At 47.8% G+C, this 21,434-nt stretch overlaps 3 protein-coding genes across 3 annotated transcripts; 2 read left to right on the top strand and 1 right to left on the bottom strand.

Moving 5' to 3' along the window:
• Window positions 1-16: 16 nt before the first annotated feature.
• Window positions 17-12,430, top strand: ankmy1 (ankyrin repeat and MYND domain containing 1). Its single transcript, XM_056603317.1, has 20 exons — window positions 17-550; window positions 1,169-1,315; window positions 1,662-1,862; window positions 2,216-2,254; window positions 2,728-2,957; window positions 3,352-3,568; window positions 3,652-3,831; window positions 4,317-4,595; window positions 4,827-5,005; window positions 5,261-5,432; window positions 5,790-5,930; window positions 6,408-6,557; window positions 6,807-6,914; window positions 7,139-7,270; window positions 7,364-7,477; window positions 7,852-8,005; window positions 8,423-8,555; window positions 9,223-9,303; window positions 10,485-10,636; window positions 10,920-12,430. The coding sequence occupies exons 1-20, from the start codon at window positions 356-358 to the stop codon at window positions 11,075-11,077; spliced, it is 3,162 nt and encodes a 1,053-aa protein (XP_056459292.1). The 5' UTR covers window positions 17-355; the 3' UTR covers window positions 11,078-12,430.
• Window positions 12,250-18,361, top strand: ccdc17 (coiled-coil domain containing 17). Its single transcript, XM_056603316.1, has 13 exons — window positions 12,250-12,441; window positions 12,882-12,995; window positions 13,220-13,343; window positions 13,509-13,647; window positions 13,831-13,941; window positions 14,081-14,214; window positions 14,648-14,764; window positions 15,401-15,615; window positions 15,892-15,971; window positions 16,275-17,005; window positions 17,206-17,292; window positions 17,481-17,582; window positions 17,861-18,361. The coding sequence occupies exons 1-10, from the start codon at window positions 12,250-12,252 to the stop codon at window positions 16,528-16,530; spliced, it is 1,482 nt and encodes a 493-aa protein (XP_056459291.1). The 3' UTR covers window positions 16,531-17,005; window positions 17,206-17,292; window positions 17,481-17,582; window positions 17,861-18,361.
• On the bottom strand, window positions 18,233-21,116 carry LOC130393957 (uncharacterized). Its single transcript, XM_056604732.1, has 4 exons — window positions 20,963-21,116; window positions 20,635-20,813; window positions 19,848-19,961; window positions 18,233-19,493 (listed from the first exon to the last, which is right to left on the bottom strand). The coding sequence occupies exons 1-4, from the start codon at window positions 21,084-21,086 to the stop codon at window positions 19,020-19,022; spliced, it is 891 nt and encodes a 296-aa protein (XP_056460707.1). The 5' UTR covers window positions 21,087-21,116; the 3' UTR covers window positions 18,233-19,019.
• Window positions 21,117-21,434: the final 318 nt, after the last annotated feature.

Here is a 21,434-nt window from a genome sequence, read left to right as displayed (position 1 = left end):
TAGTGAATGTGTGAATGTGTGAATGATTAGTTGTAAGACGCTTTGGATAAAAGCGTCAGTAAATCCCCTAAATGTAAATTGTATCGGTTCTCGCTGCAGGCCGTGTCGGTTGCCCGGTCGTTGGTTGCCCGGGTAGGGTATGTGGGATCCCGGTGTGACACGTTTCCCTGAGAACGGCCCACTGTTGACATGCTTCGAGGAATCGAGGAACGAGAGCGAGGAGGGAAAAGCGCGGTTGTCTAGACAACCAGCCATGACAGTGAACCCAGCCGTCGGGAACTTTAGTCCCAACGACCTCTCCTGTTCTGAACTGAAGCCCTGATCGCTTCGGTCTGCCACAAAGATCCCTTCTGAAATGCTGTCCCAGTGCGGTGGCGGTGAACCCCTCGACCAGGGCAGACCCTGGTTGACGAAGTGGACCAGTCCGATGTGGGGCGACATGAGGCAGGGCCACGGGGTGCAGGAGTGGCCCGACGGATCCAGGTATGAAGGGGAGTACCTGAACGGTCTGAGACACGGCCCGGGCCGGTTCACCTGGAGGAACGGAGAGGTAAGGTCTGGTCTCCAGTCTGGTCTCCACTCGAAGACCCAGACTTTCCAACACACGTTCTGTTCACGTTGTTTCATAAATAACTCCAACCTTAAAGCTAGTTTTGCGATGCTGTCAAATATGTAATGTTTGAATAAATGTTGGCTGGAGTTGGACACTGGAAATAACCACAAAAACACCATCAAAAGCCATCAAATGTTGATAAACCTTTAATCTTCTGCTGTGAGATTATCTTGGGGTTCCTTGCTAGATCTGCCCAGTGTTGTTTTTTGCTTATCTTAACCCTTAAGTAATTAAGTAAAACACCTTTTTTTTGTTTCTGCAATGGACAATCATTGACCCATAACAGCAGAAGTTAGCGATTTTATAATTACCCAAAGCTACACTCAAATTAAAATGTTTGCTGTTTAATCATAAATGAATTACATATCTTAATAGGCCTTATCTTTCTGTGCGATAACTAGGAAGATGGATATGTAGCTTCATTGTTCGGAAACGGATAGAGGTGTTTGCAATAGCAACTCACTACAACTATCCCGTCTAGGCTCCAGGATTAGTTGATGGATTCCCTGTAATACATAGCCTGTCCGTTCCCTCCGTGTGTGTTTTTGTGTGCAGTGTTATGAGGGTGCGTTTTATAGAGACTACCGCCATGGTGAAGGGGTTTACAGCTGGCCCTCAGGCCACAAGTTTACTGGCAAGTTCTACCTCAACAAGAAGGATGGATTTGGAAGGAAGGAGTTCCCTGATGGATCCAGCTTTCAGGTATGGATCCCGATACAATGTATATGGAAGGATTCAGGAAAGGTTTTACTTTTCTTTCTTTTTTCCACCTCTTCACTTTCTTTGTTTTTTATTCTGTTTTCCGTCTCCTCTCCTCTCTCCTCTCTCCTCCTCTCCTCTCCTCTCCTCTCCTCTCCTCTCCTCTCCCCTCTCCCCTCTCCCCTCTCTCCTCTACCCCCCACTCTCCCCCTCTTCTCCCCTCCCTTTCCTCCTCTCTTCTCCTCTCCCCCCTCTCGTCCCCCCCCTCCTCTCGTCCCCTCCTCTCCTCTCCTCGTCTCCTGTCCTCTTTCCTATCCCCTCCCCTCCCCTCCCCTCCTCTCCTCTCCAGGGCCTGTACCATGCTCACCAGAAGTTTGGCCCAGGTGTGTTAACTCACCCTGACGGCCGTCAGGATGTGGGTCTGTGGCGTGGGGAGCACCTGGTCAGGCTCTGTACCTCCCTGGAAGGGGGCTTCAGCCTAAGCAGCTTTCCAGAGTATGCTGCCTACATGGGCCCTCCTCCTGCTGCTGCTATAGACCCCCTGGCCATGGTACCGTAGAGCTTTGGCCCCAACTCTCTGGGGAGAGAGGATACACTTTCCATATTATGGAATACATTGACAGTTTGGAATTCATGTTTGGTATTGTAGTGTATTTTATTTTCATGCACGCGCTCATTATCGACGGTATTGATAACTTAAATTATCTCATATAATAAGGTAAATATTGAACAACAGATACATATTATCTTTGTTTATAAAATCATGTGTTTAGCTTTTTATTTTGTCCATCTTCAAGCACACTTTCTAGTCCCTAACCGTAACTTTTACAACCATCATTTGCCCAATCATTTTACCCACAGGGCATCTCATTTCATTTCATTCTTCTGCCCTTTCCTCCTCAGCCTTTTCTTTTGTCTACTGCTACAAAGCCAGTCTCCAAGGTAAGCTTGGGCCATAAACACCCACTTGACTTTATGGACTCTTGAGTTGACCCCACTTAGAAGAGCCTTTCTCCTTCAGCTATATTATGTTTCCTGTGGTCGCCTTCACCAGTGTGACACCTCATATTGTTTCTCACTTAGCAGAGTAAATCAACATCAACGTTTAGTTAAATGGGGGGGTGAGGTGACAGTAGCTCAGGAGGTAGGGCGGGTGACCAGAGGTCGCTAGTTCGATCCCCTGCTCCTCCTAGCTGAGTATCGAGGTGTCCCTGAGCGAGACTCCTCCCGGCTGGGTGGCTGTCGCCCGGCCTGGGTCACTCCGCCGTGGACGTGTGTACGAGCGGTTCTAAGTCGATTTTGATAAAAGCGCCAGCAGCAAAATCCCTTAAATATAATATGTAGAAATGAGGTGTTTGAATGCTAATGCTAACAAACATAGCTAATTTTCCCCCTGCCCCCCCCCCCCCCCCCAGGACCCCTCGGACACCCCCCTCGCTGACCGGCTGTCCGAGGAGAGCCTGGCCCGCCCCCCCGGCCTGGAGTACTACTCCGCTGACGGGGACCACCTGCCGCTGCCCCCCAGCTTCCGGAGGGAGCTTGACCGCAGCTTCTTCGGCGCGCTGTGGGAGCCGGACACGGAGCCAGCGCCCGCCCCCAGCCTGCCCTGGCAGCTCCGCATGCAGGCCCACGTCCGCAGACACAGGTGGGGGGGGCAGCAGGGAGGGGGCGGAGGGTAATGCGGGGCTCTCCCTGAAGTGCATACGACGTGCGTGAGGTGGGGTGCGTCCGAGCACACGTCAGAAGAGAGCGTGCAGCGGACGACAGTCCGCCATGTTGTTTCAGTTTGGATGACCACGGTGTTCTTTGTGTTCATGACTTTTATTCACTGCGGTGAATGTCACTCGGTGTAGAGGTTCCGTTAAGTTCAGCAAACGTCAACTATTAGAAAGAATGACCTTAATGAGGTACCTGAAATTAATAATAATATCAAGGTTCAACATGTTTATTTGTGGATTAGTTTAAAGTGTGTGTGTGTGTGTGTGTGTGTGTGTGTGTGTGTGTGTGTGCGTGTGCGTGTGTGTGTGCATGTGTGCCAGGCTAGAGACAGTGCGGGTGTGTTGGGACGTGAGGTCCGTCCTGTCTCTCTCCCGGAGCCCGTTTGGCCCTAAGGGCCCGTTGGAGCTCAGCTCAGAGCTGCTGATCCAGAAGGCCGGCGAGGGCGACCGCCACGAGGTCAACCGGATCCTTCGAACCCGACGGGTCAGCCCCGACGTCAGCGATGCCCGCGGCCATACTGCCCTCACGGCTGCTACGGTAAACCCTTTACACTTTAGAGCTGTACAATTATTGTGTTACTTATGGTTTATTTAATCGTGCGTACTGTTTGCTTTTCTGAGGTTAACTGCCACGATGCGGTCATCCACCTGCTGCTCGATACGGGCGCTGACGTCGATCACCTGAACTGCGAGGGCATGAACGCACTCGCCGTGTGCCACGTCCTCTACTACCCCTTTCAGTCCCTTCACACCACCCTGGCCGAGAAGGCAATACCCCCGACCCTGTCGACCGCAGAACCGGTAGATACCATGTCAAATAAAACACCCACTGTCTGCCACATGGACCCAACCCACAGGGAATTAGGACAACTGTACCATCGGTGTCCTGTCCTTCTAGCCTCTGCCTGATCAGATGAGGCGACTCATTTTAAATCAAGTCAGTTAAAATCAAACTAACAGTCCGCAAAATAATTGGCGTCATTGTTAATATCCTCTGTAATATTTGTGGTATTCCAATGTAAAGGGGAATAAGTGCGTACGTAGTTGGTTTCTATTGCTTCTTCTTTTTCATTTCCATGTTGCTTAAGCTTCCCAAGTGGAAACGGAAGACACAAGATTGTCTCGTGTCCACCGACCATCACGCAGGACCCGGACTCTGCATAGCTGTAGCACATCATTCATTTCAATCACCTAAATGGCCAATTACATTTTTACCCATTACAGGTTTTTTTTAATAACACTTAAAAAACAACAGACTTATCAACGTCCTCCTCTCTGTGTATCAGGAGGCATCGCTTCCACCGCCACCAGTCGACAGCCCCCCTCGCCCCCCCAGCCCCCCCAGGGCTGACCCGGAGATCAACGAGCAGCACGGAGACTCAGACAGCAGCACCCCTGAGGACAGCCAGCAGGGGAGCCTCCCGGAGTCAGAGGGGGGAGAGGAGGTCCCGGGCCAGCTCCGCTCTCTCCAAGTGCTGGACGGCCACATCCCGTTGGGCAGTGTCGTCTGGCGAGGGGGTGGAGCCAGGGCTACCAGAGGAGTGGCGTTGGCAGCAGGTGTTAAGGTACAAAGCACGGAGGTTCTGACCGCTAACGGAGTGCAACTAGCCTGTGCAACTGAATGGCAGTGTTGCCAGATTGGGCCGGATCGGGTGGGAAATCTGGTCCAATCTGGCAACACTGCTGTATGGACCTTTATCACAGAGGTGTAATGGAAGGGTCAATCACAGGTGCATCTCATGATGTTAATTATATATCTATTTATATATATATACGAACGTCCCCCTGTCGTTTAGCGGTTCTTGGACGAAGCGGACCGTCCGGTCTTTAACTCGGCGCAGTCCCTGGAGAGCTTCTTCATCCCGGTGACCGAGGAAGGGATGCAGCACACGGCCGAAGCGCTGAGCCGCATCGGAGTCCCCCCTCGAACCCACAGCCACGAGACCCTCCGCAGGATGGCCGCCATGAAGACGGAGTGAGGGACTGCTCCCTGCTTTCTGCCGATTAGGAACCATCGAGGTCATCTGGAACCCTCGTTCCCAACCCTCGACTTTAGACGTGACACTAAACAGACGTCAATACCTTTTGCGAAACAACTCGCGCAGATAAAAAAGATAACTAAACGTGTTAAGCGGCAGGCTCATTCATATTGTTTCATCGTTGGTGTATCAGAGTCTGACACGTCCACCTCCATGCAGCGTGAGGGTCACCGTTGTGCGTGTGTCTGCAGGCACCGCGCTCGCTGGAGCACCCTGAGCCTGCTGCTGCAGAGGGGGTCCGACCCCAACGCCTCCAGGCTGCCCATGCCCGTTCTGTTCCTCGCCATCAAGGCGGCGCACGTAGAGGCGGTCCGGGCTCTGCTGCAGCGTGGAGCGCAGACCGACAGGCCCCTCCCCGCTGAGGTGAGGACACGCCCCTCTGAGGTGAGGACACACCCCTCTGAGGGGAGGACACGCCCCTCTGAGGGGAGGACACACCCCTCCCCTCTGAGGTGAGGACACACCATTCCCCTCTGAGGTGAGGACACGCCCCTCTGAGGTGAGGTAACCCCTCCCCTCTGTGGTGAGGACACACCCCTCTGGAGACCAGTATTTCTTGTACACTGAACAATCACTGCGTAATCCCACTGAGGAGTCAGGTGTGTGTGTGTGTGTGTGTGTGTGTGTGTGTGTGTGTGTGTGTGTGTGTGTGTGTGTGTGTGTGTGTGTGTGTGTGTGTGTGTGTGTGTGTGTGTGTGTGTGTGCGCGTTTGTTTTGCAGTGGAAGGGCCTATATCCCCTTCACGTCGCTGCAGGCTTGTCGGGCCCTGAGGGCCCCAGCATAACAGAGCTGCTCCTGCACGCCATGGCTGACGCTGATGCCCAGGCACTAGACCAGGAGGACGTCTATCATCTGGATAAGGTGCTTGTTGAGCCGCGGTTCCACCGCAATGACCCGCGGCCTTGAGGACCAGGGACTCCATCTCCAGGGACTAATCGGTTCCTTCAGCCCCTGGTTGTCAGCCGTTTCCCTACGGCCTAAAGTCTGTCACTCTGCTGCTGCAGAGTTGAAATGGCTGAACAATCTTTTTTTGTACTCGACCAATCAGAGATGTTCAGCGCTACAAGCCCCTCCCCAAAGTCCATGTACTTCTGTTAAGTACTCCCCCGAGCCTTTAGGGGGTTAGAATAAATGTTGCACGAGTACCTCCAAAGGTTACTAGTCCCTGGGTAAAGTTCCTAGGGAGGATACTGATGTATCCTAGTCTTTTCTTACATAATCCTACCAGGGTTTGGTATTATATGATAATTTAATAAAATGCTGCTAATTGGGTTATATACGCCAATTGTGAATATTTGTATATAATTCTGGGAGCTCCTGTTTGATATTGATGCACAGACCAGGACCGAGACACAAACGGCTCTCGGGAACAAGACCCTGGCCCCCCCATCCTGGGGCCCCGACCCCGAGGACGGCTTCCCCGGGGCCCCCCCAGAAGGGGGTCGGACCGCCCTGCACCTGGCCTGCCAGAGGGACACCGACCACAGCGTGGGTGTTCGCCCGTTCACCGACGAGAGAAGACTGCGCTCAACAGTCGCGCTGTGTTTATCTCACATGTAGGATTTGGAGCCGATGTCTTGCAACGCTTTGGAATTGACGAGCGATTTGTGTGTGTGTGTGTGTGTGTGTGTGTGTGTGTGTGTGTGTGTGTGTGTGTGTGTGTGTGTGTGTGTGTGTGTGTGTGTGTGTGTGTGTGTGTGTGTGTGTGTGTGTGTGTGTGTGTGTGTGTGTGTGCAGAATGCCAGCGAGGTGGTGTCGCTGCTGCTCTCCCGGAGGGCCAGAACTCACCTCCTGTGGAGTGGCCACTCCCCGCTCTCCCTGGCCATCGCTAGCGGCAACGACATGGTGACAACGCACTCTCACACTAACGCCCTGAAACAAACCCAGGAGTGAGCTCGCCGCTACGTGCATTGACCACTGGGACAGGATATGTTTAATAGTAAAGGCTGATGAGTTAAACGATGTGGCAGGAAATTGAGGACATGTTGAGGGATGGTTTAGTTTGATATCCCAATGTGTATTAGTTATAATTCACCCTACTAACTGAATGCCCTTGCCCCCCTGTCTAGGCAGTGGAGTTGTTGTTGAAGGGGGGGGCAGACCCTAATCTTCCCCTGGGCCGAGGCGTGGGCAGTGCGCTGTGTGCCCTCACCAACATCGACTACGACTCCACTGGACACCCCCACGACAGGGCTAAGATGGTATGTACCCACAATAACCACAGCAACAACAATAATAAGAATGGGGGGGGGGGGGCATGCATGCTGTGACCACTCTGTATTTGTTCCTTGCAGTTGGATATGTTAGACAAGGCGGGGGCAGACATCAGGATGCCCGTGTTGGTCGGGGAAGGCCAGAAGAGAGCCTTCGGGACAGCTGTCGACTACGCTCACTATACCTTCAACCAGGTAACGCACGCACGCACGCACACACACACAGGCACACACACACACACACACACACACACACACACACACACACCACACACACACACACACACACACACACACACACACACACACACACACCACACACACACACCACACACACACAGACACACAGGACACAGACACAGACACAGACACGACACAGACAAACAGACCCCACCACACAGACACACACAGACATACACAATAAGTAGATCACACACATAATATTAACCACACATGATACAACACACATACATCTAACACAACACATCATATAAACACACACACCAATATCAACACACACACTCGCACATATAAACCACAGCCCTCTCTGTGTGGCAACTCCCGCCCAGGACCAGCGTATCGCCCACACCTCCTACCACGCCCTGAGCCAGCGGGAGAGGGCCGTCCACGAGGCCCGCGGCCAGCTGCTGAGGCTGATGGCCGCCCTGCTGAGGCAGAGCGCCGGGCGCGGGGGGGCCGGGGAGCGCACCCCGCCTCCTTGCAGTACATCCGAACCTACCCCAAGGATGTGGTGGCATGTGGGGCTCATGGGACTAGGTTTTCTTGCCTGCATGTGTCTTTTTGTTCCTACATGTGTTTGGATGTGAGTTTGTGAGTTGGGATGTGTGTTTGGATGTGTGTTTGGATGTGTGTTTGGATGTTTTAATGTGTTTGTGGTATGGGGGATGGTTTTGGGTGTTTTTGGATTGTCCTTGGTTGTTTGAATGTGTGTGTGGATGTGTTTTGTAGTGTTTGGGATGTGAAATTTTGTGTTGGAGCGGATTTGTGTGTTGTTGTTGGGATTGTGTTTAGGTGTGTTTGTGTGTTGGGAGGCGTGTTTGTGTTTGGGATGGTAAGAGAGCCTAATTGATAGAGTCGGGATGTGCGTCAGTGGATTCTGATGAGCTGTTTTTCTGATAGGTGCCAACAACAAAGAGAAGTTTGTGTATAAAGGGGGAGGAGCCAATACGCCACAGGGGCGTGGCCCCAGGGCGACCGTTGCCAAGGAGACAGGCAGACCTGAGTCTCCGGTGTCCGACCGTGAAACAGAAAAGTATATCGCACACGCAAACATGAATGATGAAAGATTTTTACATGTCAAAAATATCACAGGCTGGCACTCATGCAGGTTTACAGCAGTTAATGGTAAAACTTTACAATAAAGGTACATCAGTTAACCATTAAGTACAATTATTTAATGCAGTATTAAGCGTTAATGATACATTTGAACTTATGGTCTACTCATCATTTACTTAGGGTGATAATGTTTTCTGATAGTGTTCATGTTTCACGTGTCAAGGTATTAATTAATTGATAGGTTATTAATTAGGGTTAGGTTTAACCCTAATTAACATGAATTAACGTTTCCATCCAAAGTGTGAAGGCAGACGAGCCCAAATCTGTGTTCACTTCCTCTGCTCCTGGAGGCAGGGATGTTTAAAATCAAACCTGTGTAGCAGACTGCCCACTGTACAAAATGAGTACAATAGGAGATTAGGATCTCCAGCCATAGTCCCATTAACCAACAACAACTGAACTACAATGCAAACTCGAACCAACTACCCCTAACCCTATCCCCTAGGCTAATGCTACACAATAATGCTTATGAATGCGTTAATTAATGTTGATTCATTTGATTTGTCCTTTATTTATACTGTTTATTTCTTTACCCATTGTGCTCTTCTATATCTCCCCCTCACTGCCCCTCTCCCGTCTCCTAGTGGTGGACCCGCTGACCGAGCCGAGAGCAAGGCATCGTGGCAGAGCAGAACGAGGGCCGACGCCAGAGAGCGGAGGACCAGGTGAGCCCATCCCCTCTCACAGCATCAACACCGTGGTCTCTGCGTTGGTTTATCATCCATCAGGAAGGAGGACCCCCGTCATATAAAGCAGACCGTTACTGCGGCCAGGGCACATTGTGTGTGAGTGATGTGGTTCTACTTAGAGAACCCCCCCTGCCTGTTGTGGCACATGCATTGTATCTGATGCATACATCAACATGACGGGGCATTACGTATGTCGTATATAAGTGTCCGCTCTCAGAGCCGCCTCATGCAAGCCTAGTGAAGACGAGCCTAGTGAAGACGAGCCTAGTGAAGACGAGCCTCGTGAAGACGAGCCTAGTGAAGACGAGCCTAGTGAAGACGAGCCTAGTGAAGACGAGCCTAGTGAAGACGAGCCTAGTGAAGACGAGCCTAGTGAAGACGAGCCTAGTGAAGACGAGCCTAGTGAAGACGAGCCTCGTGAAGACGAGCCTAGTGAAGACGGGCCTAGCGAAGACGAGCCTAGCGAAGACGAGCCTAGCGAAGACGAGCCTAGCGAAGACGAGCCTAGTGAAGACGAGCCTCGTGAAGACGAGCCTAGTGAAGACGAGCCTCGTGAAGACGAGCCTGAAGTGAAGACAAGCCTGAAGTGAAGACAAGCCTAGTGAAGACAAGCCTGAAGACAAGCCTAGTGAAGACAAGCCTAGTGAAGACAAGCCTGAAGACAAGCCTAGTGAAGACAAGCCTAGTGAAGACGATCCTAGTGAAGACGATCCTAGTGAAGACAAGCCTTTCACACACTTTTAATCTAAGCGTAAAATAGTGTAGCGAATGGCTTCGGTGGTTTGTGGATGGGGGGGATTTAAATGAGTGTGTTTGCATTCTTTAATAGATCCATGTTTTCTAGATGTAGCTTGTCAGTTAGTCAGTTGGTTGACGTCTGCAACCTCGCAACTAGTTGCTACTAAATTATATTTAAATAATTTACCCACATTTATTGATTTAATCGTGACGTAGAGGTCATTCGATACACGGCAGCCGATCCAACAGGAGCTAGGAGACACGTGTCATCTGAAAAATAATGACTCCTATGATTCTTGATAAAAGGTAACAGCTGATGGAAACACGCTCTGCTCCGGGGAGAGCGTGATCCCGGGTGCAGCGGGCAGACAGTCTGGGGGGGGCCTTTCTGAAGGTCTGTGTGTGTGCGTCTCTCCCAGGACGCCTCTGGGCTCGTGCTACCAGTGCGGCCGCTCGGCGTTCGTGACCCTGACGCCGTGCAGCCGCTGCCACCAGGTGCTGTACTGCTCCGGGAGCTGCAAGCTGAAGGCCTGGGATCAGCGGCACCGGGGGGAGTGCATCCGACTGCCAGGTGGGGAACCAGAGGAGGGAGGGAGAGAGAGAGAGAGGGAGGGAGAGAGAGAGAGAGAGAGAGGGAGGGAGAGAGAGAGAGAGGGAGGGAGAGAGAGAGAGAGAGAGAGAGAGAGAGAGAGAGAGAGATCTTTTACTGTGTATTGTACCTCGTCTACATATGTATATTCTACATATGTATATTCAAAGTGTGTGGTTTAATATACATTTGTAGAAAAAACACTTTATCAAACCAAACTCTTACTGTGTATATATATATTTTCTTTCTTTCATTCTTTCTTTAGTAAGCCCAAGTTCCCCCCCTCAGAGGGAGAGGGTCAAAGCCAGTAGAACGCCCGGACCCCTGAAGGTGTCGGAGAAGGTCGCAGACAGACCCTTGAAGAGGCCAGAGAAGGTTCCAGAAGTTCACATCGACCCTTCGGAAAACTACAGCTTCATCTGATCACATAGAAAATAATAACTTAATGATGATTATAGGTAAGAATTATTAATAATATTTATAATTCATAATAATAATAAGTTATGAATACTAGTAACTTTAGATCAGTACAGCAGCAAATGACTCGCTTTATGATACTATAACAACATAAGCCTATAGTGATTCAGAAGCTTGGGAAATTAAATGATTTAAAGGAAGACACGCCACAAATCAGGGTTAATCCTTGACGTCTGACCTTTAGTGGAATGTGCAGGACTATAATACTTTCCAGTAAACCATTGCCTGTGTTAGTCCTGGGTGCCATAACAAATAAATTAAATCATATAATACAATGTAGAAACGTGAAGTTCTTCTTTAAAATCTACACTGATGGAGTGCCACAGTACGACAGAAATGCTAGGGGTTACACAAGCAAGGCATACACTGTTCAGTATGAGATAGGGTACGATATAATTATAATGGTAACAATGACATTAACCATCATTATCATTCTTTAATTTAATAAATACAATTAGAATGAAGAATGAATAATGAATCACGCATTTGAGAAGTCTACTCTGCTTTAAACGATGTAAGTCGCTTTGGATAAAAGCGTCTGCTAAATGCCCTAATAGTGTATTGCAATGTGTGTCAGACTGAAATTCCTAAACAATTTGTCGGTTTTAGCTATGTTGTAAAATTTACGAGACATTTTACCGTATAATCATTGTTACCATATAATTATAATAATATGAATGAACGAATAATAACGAATCAACCAGTTGAGAACTCAACTCTGTGTATATGGCGATGTGTGTCCGAACCAACAACACACATTTATGGTATTTTGTTTTATTGTATACTATCTTGAAATTGTATTGATTTGTTTAACTCAAGAACACTTTTACACACATTGTTCATTCATGGAGCTCTCCACACCCTCGCATTAACAATGACCTAGACTTGGTGACAGTTGCCACAAACAAACAAAACGAGCAAACAATGTTTCCTAGGCAATATAAACTATAAAGCTAGTCTTAAATCCGGTTATGGTAGACTCTCTCTTTGGACTCTTTTGAATGGACTTTTCTTGGGACTACTCAAGCAATAGTTTGGAGAATAAACATGGAGTAAGAGGGACTGTTCCAAATTGTCTTCTTGACAACTTGACACCTTGAAAAAAAGTGTGGAGAAGGATGGCCCTTCTCTGTGAGGACTGCAGCATGGTGTTCAGCTCTGGGAGCCTGCTGCAGAGACATCAGGCCCAGCTCTGTGTGGGGAAGGCTGCAGGAGACCCCATAGCAGCACGCAAGGAGCCTGAAACTCAGGCCGCAGACCGTGGAATAGGTGCTGAGCCTCGGAGAACAACGACCCCAGAGCTCATCAAGGTAATGTAAAGGGGTAACACTACTAAGATATATATAAATTTAGCATTTTTTAAATTATTTATATATTATTTCCCATTAATTCATTTGTGAATGCAGTCATAGGCATTAACTAACTTTTAATGGTTCCATCATTGTCCGGTAACGATTGACCACTGGTGTTCATGTTAAGGTATTGATTTCTACATTATTTAATATGATTTGCGTTAACCCCAAACAACATCCCTAACCAACATGCTAATGCTATATAATAATGCTTATTACTGTGTGAACTAATGATAATTGATTGTTAATGAATATACTCTTATTGTTAAGTGTTACTGGTAATCGTAAAAATAGCCTATATTGTTTAACCAAACTTGTGAGTATTTCACCCGTAACCAATTGAAGATGTTTGTGTGTTTATACTGTGATAGATGAGAAGTCAAAAATCTTGCCAACAGAAGAGAAACAATAACCAGGGAATCATTGCTGCCGCACCCAATCCCGACCGAGTAGAAGAAGAGAAAAGACCTAGAAGACAAGAGAACCATCCCCTGAAAACCCTTTCAGACGAGGTAGCTATGGACCCTGCCTTATCCTACCTATCTTTGTTGTGTACGGGGAATGGGTTAACCTAACAATTGTTATCATTGCTTGGCACTTGAACCTATGACCATCCTTACTGAACCGACGGCGATATATTGTTTCACCTTCTTCTGACAAATGTACTTATTGTCAGCCGCTTTGAATAAAAGCGTCTGCGATCCTTCATGCTTCCGTTTGCTTTCGTATCGGTAAGGTTCCAGGAGGTCGAGCCGGTCAGGACACCAGACTCAGGTTAATGGAGGAGAGGACCGAGCTGCATAAGACCCGGCTGGCCCAGATACACGATCACAACCAGCAGCTGCAGCGCCAGAGAGAAGGTGAGGTCTGAACAGAACCGTTTTGGGGAGAAACTTTAGGCCAAAGTACCTCTGTGCAGTGCATGTGTCTCCTTCTCTTCTATGTATATTTGTGTGTGTTTGGTGTGTGTGTGTTTTGTGTCTTTGGTGTGTGTGTGTGTGTGTGTGTGTGTTTGAGTCCACCAGAGCTCTTCCAACAGATGGGTGCCCTTTCAGGGCAGACCACTGCTAGTCACCTGGAGAATCTGCTGGTTCAGCAAAAGGACAAAGAAGACAGGAGCGAAGAAATGCTCCGACAACTGACCCGGCGCCTCGACACACTACAGTGAGCACACACACACACACACACACACACACACACACACACACACACACACACACACACACACACACACACACACACACACACACACACACACACACACACGAAAGAAGAAAACCAATTCATGGGATATTGTGTAGGAAAAATATCCTGAAAGTACAAACTATGAAGGTTTTGTTTGATTAGGGTCGAATCGATAGCCACCAACCAGCCTGGTCCCGATCGAAATAGGGCCCATTCCCTTAACTTTGACCTGTTAAGATCTTCTACAGACGGGCCTCTTTCTTCCCAGATAAGGTAAGGGGCTCCGGACACAATCATCATCAAGAATCAAACTAACATTTGTTAGTCAAACCACTAGGTATTGGGCTTCGACCGACCATCCCTGGCTCCTGTGAGTGTGATTGGTTGAATGAGGCTTCACTCTGCTGCTCAGGGAGATGCAGGCGGCCTATGTGCAGTCTGGGGGGTCGGACCCGGGCCTTCTGGCCCAGATGATGGACCTCCAGCGAGAGGCCCAGCGGTTGGAGCAGGCCCCCCTAGAGGCCGAGGCCAAGGGGAGGAGGAAGAGTGAGTCCTTCAGGTCCACACAGAGAGGAAGGATCGATGAGATTGGTCCTCATGAACATCTGATGTGGATGGATGTTCCTCACCTTCTTGATTTAACTGTTATGCTAGTATGGAAACAATGGTTGCTGGGTTTCCAAGTTAGTGTACTTTCATTCCAGACGGGTAATTTATGAATGATCAACTTATCCGATTTTTATATTTAGAATGTGATTTACCATGTTTAATTTATGACTGATATTAGATTACTCAGGATAGAATTTTTTTCCTTAGTTTCTGTTTGTGTCATTTGAATATCACTTCCACTTAAAGATCCCCAATAGAAGGGCAGCAAACAGAAGGTGCCGTGTCCCTGCGTGTCCGGCGGTGGACCGGCTCCGTCCAGACGATGTGTGACCCTGGACCTGAGAGGCCTTGTCCTGTGCTCTCTGCCCAGAGGTCAGGCCCTATCGCCGGGGTCCGAACCGGGAGCTGCTGGCCCTGGAGGCCGAGAACCGGAGGCTGGAGCACGAGATCCTTCAGATCCAAGCAGTCCGGCCCTATGGAGACCAAGGTGGCGTGGCCCTTCACCGACACAGTCAATGTATAATTATACATTTGAATCCTTCGTTTTCTATATAGTGGGGCATGATCTGGTTTTACAAATCAGTTCCGTACAAATCTAGTCATAGATTATCCAAATTGTCTTCCTTCTTGAAATCTGATCAAAATCAAACATTTATTATGGGGGAAAAGTCCTGGGAGAAAGTAATAAAAACCTGGAACCGTAAGAAATATTGGGACACTTGATACAAAGAACAAAGACGAGCTGGCACAGAGGAAGGGAATTCAGCTGCCTAAATACACGAGGAGGGAAGAGGTCAAGAGGGACAGGTGAAAACATCAAGGTGAGTGAGGACAATCAGAGATGTGGGACACACAAGGACAGGGAGTGAAGTGATCAATGTAGAGGGCGAGATGTGAGAGGCCACACACAGAAACATGACGCCTAGTTTGACAAAGAGACACCAGATCAGAGCTGAAAAGCAAAAGTGAATGAAGGTGTTCCTAAGCTCTCCAACCAGGTCTCCTGGTTGGAGAGTTTAGGAACACCTTCATTCACTTTTGCTTTTCAGCTCTGATCTGCTGTCTCTTTGTTCACATGTCTGGCGTCCCTGAGAGCGTCATCTGTGTGGATGTGTCCATGCAGGCTCCTCCTCTCTCTCTCTGGTGGAGGCGGAGCTTCAGCAGGAACAGCTCTACTGCATGGTGGACATCAAGGCAGAGATGGAGGCTCTTCACCTGGAGATCAGAGAGAGGAGCAGGGGCGTGGCCAGGACGTGCAGACAGGCCCCTCCACCCCCACCTCCATCACAGCGCCCACCTCCCCCGGTTTACCCCGCCCAGCAGGCACCAAACCCCCTGGTGAGTACTCCTGCTCATGCCCTGGTCCTGGCTCTCCTGGTTCACACACTCACACACACACACACAGACATTCATTTTGTATCGTTGTGCACTTTTTCACTCACAATTTTATTGTATATTGAATTGAATCACACAATATGAATTAATTTTATTACACAATCCTACACAATTATATAAATAGAGAGAGCTTGCTGTTGGCGCACAAGATATAAACATACAAGATTTGATTAATATTTTTTTTAATTTTTACGTATATTTTCTCCTGCATAATGCCAGGTGAGGTGGACGCGCTCCGTAGACGAAGGATATGACTCCGCCCCCGGGGACGTTCCGCGGATGGACCGCCGTGACCCGCGGTTCGTTGACTGAACCCTCGCCCAGCGTCACACTCATTATCACCATTTACAGACATTCTGAGGTCATAACAACATATGTACATTTTGTGTAGACTACGCTACAGATGCTAGTTAACTTTTCGACGTTGACGACCTTGTTGACAGTCTACAGTCGGTCGGTCGTCTCTGTTAGAAGAACTAGGCAGCAGAACGGTGGAGCTTGTCACCCGTCGACACACTGTACCGGGAGTGTTTATTGTTTTACTTTGTGTTAAAATCGTCATTCTCTGACGATGTAATGATGATGGTTTGGCTTTGTTGCAGGGTGGAGTTAGTCCTTTTCTACGACATGGTGGTTGGTATTGATGCGAGGCTGAGCATGCTTCGTCTGGTGTCGTCTCTCTACCTGGGGGAGCAGCAGGTGGGGCTGCCGGCCCCCCTGCCCTGTGTCCTGTGTCAACCGGGGGTAGAAATGCCCTTTTCCCAACAACTGCCCCCAGGAGGCTACGCCCCCCTGCTGGTCAAACAGCCGGTACCCAGGAAAGTACACTTGTCATTAGTTCCATGGACTGTACTTTAAATGTTAATACTTTTCGTATTAGAGATTTTCTATTTTTGTGCATTATTTTACCTGAAGTAAAACCTTTTTACTCCTGGTTGAATTAAAATAAATGATATATAATGCATAGATTGAAATATAATAATTACAATCAATGGGCTTCTTGGCCAAAAAAGGGAATGAGTGTTAGTGATCTTTAGCATGGGTTCCACTCTAGGATTGAACATTGGCACACAATAGCAAATTAAAACATGAGTTTATAGATTTATTCTCCTACTTTTCAGATTTATCTATGTTTAAGGTGGTTTGCTATCATACTTCCCATCCTGTGAGAACCTGTACAGACTCTCCCCTCCTCTGTTCCAGACTCTGCCCGTACCCCGGCCTCTGCCTGGTGCTGGAGGTCCACGGGCCAGGGGCGCGCCACGGTCCCAGGAGGCAGGAGATGATGTCTCTGGGCTGGGCACGGCTGGAGCTCTTTGACCTAAACAGCCAGGTACTAACTCCCATGATCCCAGGCCACACTACCTCTGAAACACGGGCAGAACACTTTATCTTCCAGCATAGCTGCCGCTAAAGACAAGACTGCAGAATGGGATGTTATTCCTATGTTTCTCCCAATGAATAAGTAAAGGGATTAAACTCAAATGTATATGGCAGTATCCATACATAGCACTTTACCTACCTGGTTTTCAGCTCCACAGGGGTTATTGGAAGGTTCCGGTTCGCAGCCTTCCAGTTACACCGGCCAAACATCAAGTCGACCTCGACTCTGTGCCACAGGTAGCATTGTTAAGAACATATTAATGGCATATTTGCCATACCTTACATACCTTACCCTTAACATTGTCAAATTAATATAATTGATTTGATACCAGAAATAGGTTGGTATATGATCAACTAGGAGGGGAACACAAGATGGTATTGTAAATGGATATTGTTCCTCGTCCTAACATGAGTGTTTGATTGAGGTGGGCCATATGGAGATATTGTTGCGTGTGGCCGGACCTGAAGGAGATGTACCGGTTCAGCCTGGTTCCAGTGCTCCGGGGCAATATGAACATCCCATAGTGGTGAGGATAAACCTCTACAACTTACACCATTCAGATTGTATTTGAAACCTATTTGAGCATGTAGTTATTGGTTCATTCTGGTCTAACTGGAGAAGAGAGGGACCATGGGGTGGAATTGACTCGTAGATCAACTTCACTGGCTACCATAGACCTATGCTGTGATTCACTGGCTACAGTGAACCTATGAATGATTCACTACAGTGAACACATACTGTGCTGTATTTCAGTGGCTACAATGAACACATGCTGTGCTGTCGCCCTCTCATGTCTGAATACAGGTTTCTTCTCATGCAGTACCTGTACCAGTCTCAGTAACGTCTTCAACAACGTCATTGTTAAGCCATGAGTTCCCCATAACAGCCAATCAAAGCTTCTCCGGTCCAATTGACCAAAACGAGGAAGCCAACCAGAGTTCAGAGGAAGTGGACGACCAAATAGGTACCGAGACTGGATATTTTGGGGCTTGAAATTAAATAAACACTGTTTGAGTAGGATCAATAGGACTTCATTGGTGTTCTACATGGTTTGATTAGGTCATTAGGATTATCTAAATACTGCTGAAAGGCCATGTGGCTTGTATTATATCTCTCTACATATATATATTCTATGTTTGTTCTGATTTCCTTTTGTTTGCAAGATTATTTTATTTATTATAAAATATCAATTATTATTAACCCACATTTGTCCACTGTTTTCAATGTAGCACATTTGTATGAATAGAGTATATACATCAAGGCAAGTCAATTAGTCAGATGATCATTTGGCAAGATGACACAAAGATGAAGGGGGACTTATGTGCAAAGAGCATAACTAATTTATTACTGTTTCAGCATAATGGCAGTACGGAAGATGTTTTGACACAACACAATCATTTCCCCAAGAAGCTATACTATGCATTGTTCAGCTCAGTGGCTCCATTCAAATTATTTTCTTCTATTGCTTCACTTAAACTTGGGGTGGAAGTGTAGCCGTGGTCAAGCGGGTGGAATACTGTGTGAAATGAGTCAACCCTTTAGACCTTTACTAATGAAATTAAATAATTCAGCCAAGCATCTTCAGTCGCAGGGCCATACGATGGCTAAATCCCAAATTGACTGTATTGGAACAGTGGCTAGAACGGCTGTTGAGGAAAACCTCCGGGAGTGGAATTCAAATGGAGGACGTCAACTAGATTCACCTCCATCAAACATAATCAGAACATGAACCAACCATGTTGGGAGGCAGGAATGTGTCCCTCCTCGGTCTATAGGATACACAAATAAAAATTAATTTGCCTCATTGACAAATTACAAATTCAGTTGCGTCAGATAAAATAAGTACAATATTTGATATTCCTAATGTGTCACTGATCATGATCTAGATTTAGTTGTTGGTGTTTGGGTCGCAGGCCAGCAGGGGCAGCCAGGCTGCTGGTATGGCTATTGGCTGGTCCTTCGTTCAGGCTGGATTGGTGCTTTCCATTTGACATTTACCCTGCAGGTGGACCTCAGTGCTTCCACAGTTGACTGAGTTCGTGTTCAGGCCGCCCACAGTCTTTGCTTTGGAGGACGAGCCTTTGAGTCGTTTCTCTCCCTCACTAACGTCACTCAGAGGAATCCGAGCTTCGAGTGGAATCATGGGCTGAACGTCGTCCATGAGATCCAGCAGCTTCTTCTTGATGTGCTCCAGCCCCCTCTGCTCGTCCACCAGATGCACCTTCTCCGTGAGGTGTTTCAGGAGATCAGAACATTCCTTCCTCACAAACGTCTTCCTGGACCAGATGAGCTCCCCGTTGACGGCGTGGCCCGTGTGGGCGCTTGGCGACGGAGTCTTGATGATGTAAACGTTCTCCCAGATCACGGGGTCTCTCTGCAGGGCCTGTTTCAGCCGGGCTGAAGCCGCCCGCTTCGTCCGGTCCTTATTGTCCACAATCTGTAATGGAAAGGCAATTTGTAAAACAACCTCACAATCACAAGCGTCGGGCGTTTAGCAGACGCTTTTATCCAAAGCAATTTACAATAAGTACATTTGCCCGAAGAATTAGAAACAAATATATATTGCTGTCTGTACAGTAAGGACGTTCATAGAACCAAGTGCCGTACACAACAAAGACAGCTAGGATAAGATACTACACAACTAAGTACGACATACAATAAGAGCGTATGAGGGGTGGGAATGATACAATGATGAATTGTGATAGCTTGCTATGATACAATGTAGAAAAGGAGAAAGTGATTCTGCATATTTAGTGAAAATTACCAAAGGTGCATCACTATGGGGGCTCACCTTGAACTGGGGGAAAGCTGCAATTCTGGTGACGGTCAGAATTGCAGGACAGCCGATTTTTTTGCAATCTTGCACACTCTTACGCTTTCTTCGTTTCCTGGCACCGGCGTTATCCTACGATGAATTGTAGGAGAGAAAAAATAATTGTTTTGTTAAAACCTAGGACACAAGAATGGGGTTTAAATGTTTGTTTCTCCAGAAATGCGTTTCAATGCTTGCCTCTCAGCGTATCGACAAAGCACCAGTGCATTATTCAAGAGGGCAAATTACATGGGAGAGGACTTTCAAATGAATCAAATTATTTTTTTTCAACATGCTCGACTTCCTCGTTATAATATATCTATTTCCTTTCGATTATCTATACATTTTCGGGTGAGGCGTGATACAAGTATCGATTGTAAGACATATCTTGTCCTGTCCTATCTGGACACGGTGTGATTAGAAGGCAAATACCCTCATATTCTCACTAATGGCGTTATCTGTCACAGGTTAGTCAAGTCCTGTGATGTTAGTGATGTCCTGTGATGTTAGTCATGTCCTGTGATGTCCTGTGATGTTAGTCATGTCCTGTGATGTCCTGTGATGTTAGTCATGTTCTGTGATGTTAGTGATGTCCTGTGATGTTAGTCATGTCCTGTGATGTTAGATGGTCTTCTACCCTGAGATAAACATCTCAATGTGTTGGGGGTTAGGGTCAGTCACCAGAGGAGGATCGCTATCAAAGTAACCACCAATAAACACTAAAGGAGGGTCCATTGGTTTACCTACACAAAAGAGCATTACTTACATTCAACACGTCGGGTTTCTCCTTCCGCTTCTTGCTCTCGGAGATGTCTCTCCCCAGATGACATCCCATCTCCTTCGTCCCGATGAACATGAACGGGGTGCCGGTGAAGGCGATGGTCGGGGTGCCCTCTCCCCTACTCCACTCCCAGAACACACGGGTGTTGGACGTCGGTTGCCACACTGCATGTTGGATTAGCAAAGCCTGATCAGTTAAACATCAGGAAACGACCCACAGTGGAGGACTAGATAACATGAGCTGGCTACGACTCACTACAACCTAACTTCGCTTGAATTCAATGTATCCGTCGCTAAATAACCTTGTTACTTACTATTATCAAAAAACGAAGCATGTGTCCCGTACACCACAAACTTAGTCATGGTGGCGGCTTCGTTTTGTTCGATAAAAGACTCGACTTCTCGCAGGTCGTTGAATACGTGTTGCTGTTCCTCCATCTTCGTCCATGTTGTTAGTGGAAGAGCCGCGGTGGCTGCCGGGAGAGACGACGGTTCAAGTTCCAACTCTGAACAGAAGAGGGCACCAAAACCCAATATAAACTCCGTACCCTGAACACTGCAAGTATGTCGTGGAGCAGCGATTCCCACCTTTTTGTTCCAAGGAAGGTCTGCGACAGCATATTCATAATATAATTTGGACCAGTATAACATTTGAATGCCTTAATTTTCAGATGCATCATTTTACAAATAATTTGGCCTTTTTAAGATGGTAAGTGATATTTACAATTAAAGCTACAGCAATGTAATGCTCGAGTTCCAGGCTCGTTTCAACACGCAATATAAAAA

This window comes from Gadus chalcogrammus, chromosome 12 (assembly GCF_026213295.1).
Source record: "Gadus chalcogrammus isolate NIFS_2021 chromosome 12, NIFS_Gcha_1.0, whole genome shotgun sequence".
NCBI lineage: Eukaryota > Metazoa > Chordata > Actinopteri > Gadiformes > Gadidae > Gadus > Gadus chalcogrammus.
Note: the sequence above shows the minus strand (reverse complement) of the source record. Positions and strands in the feature narration are given on the sequence as shown.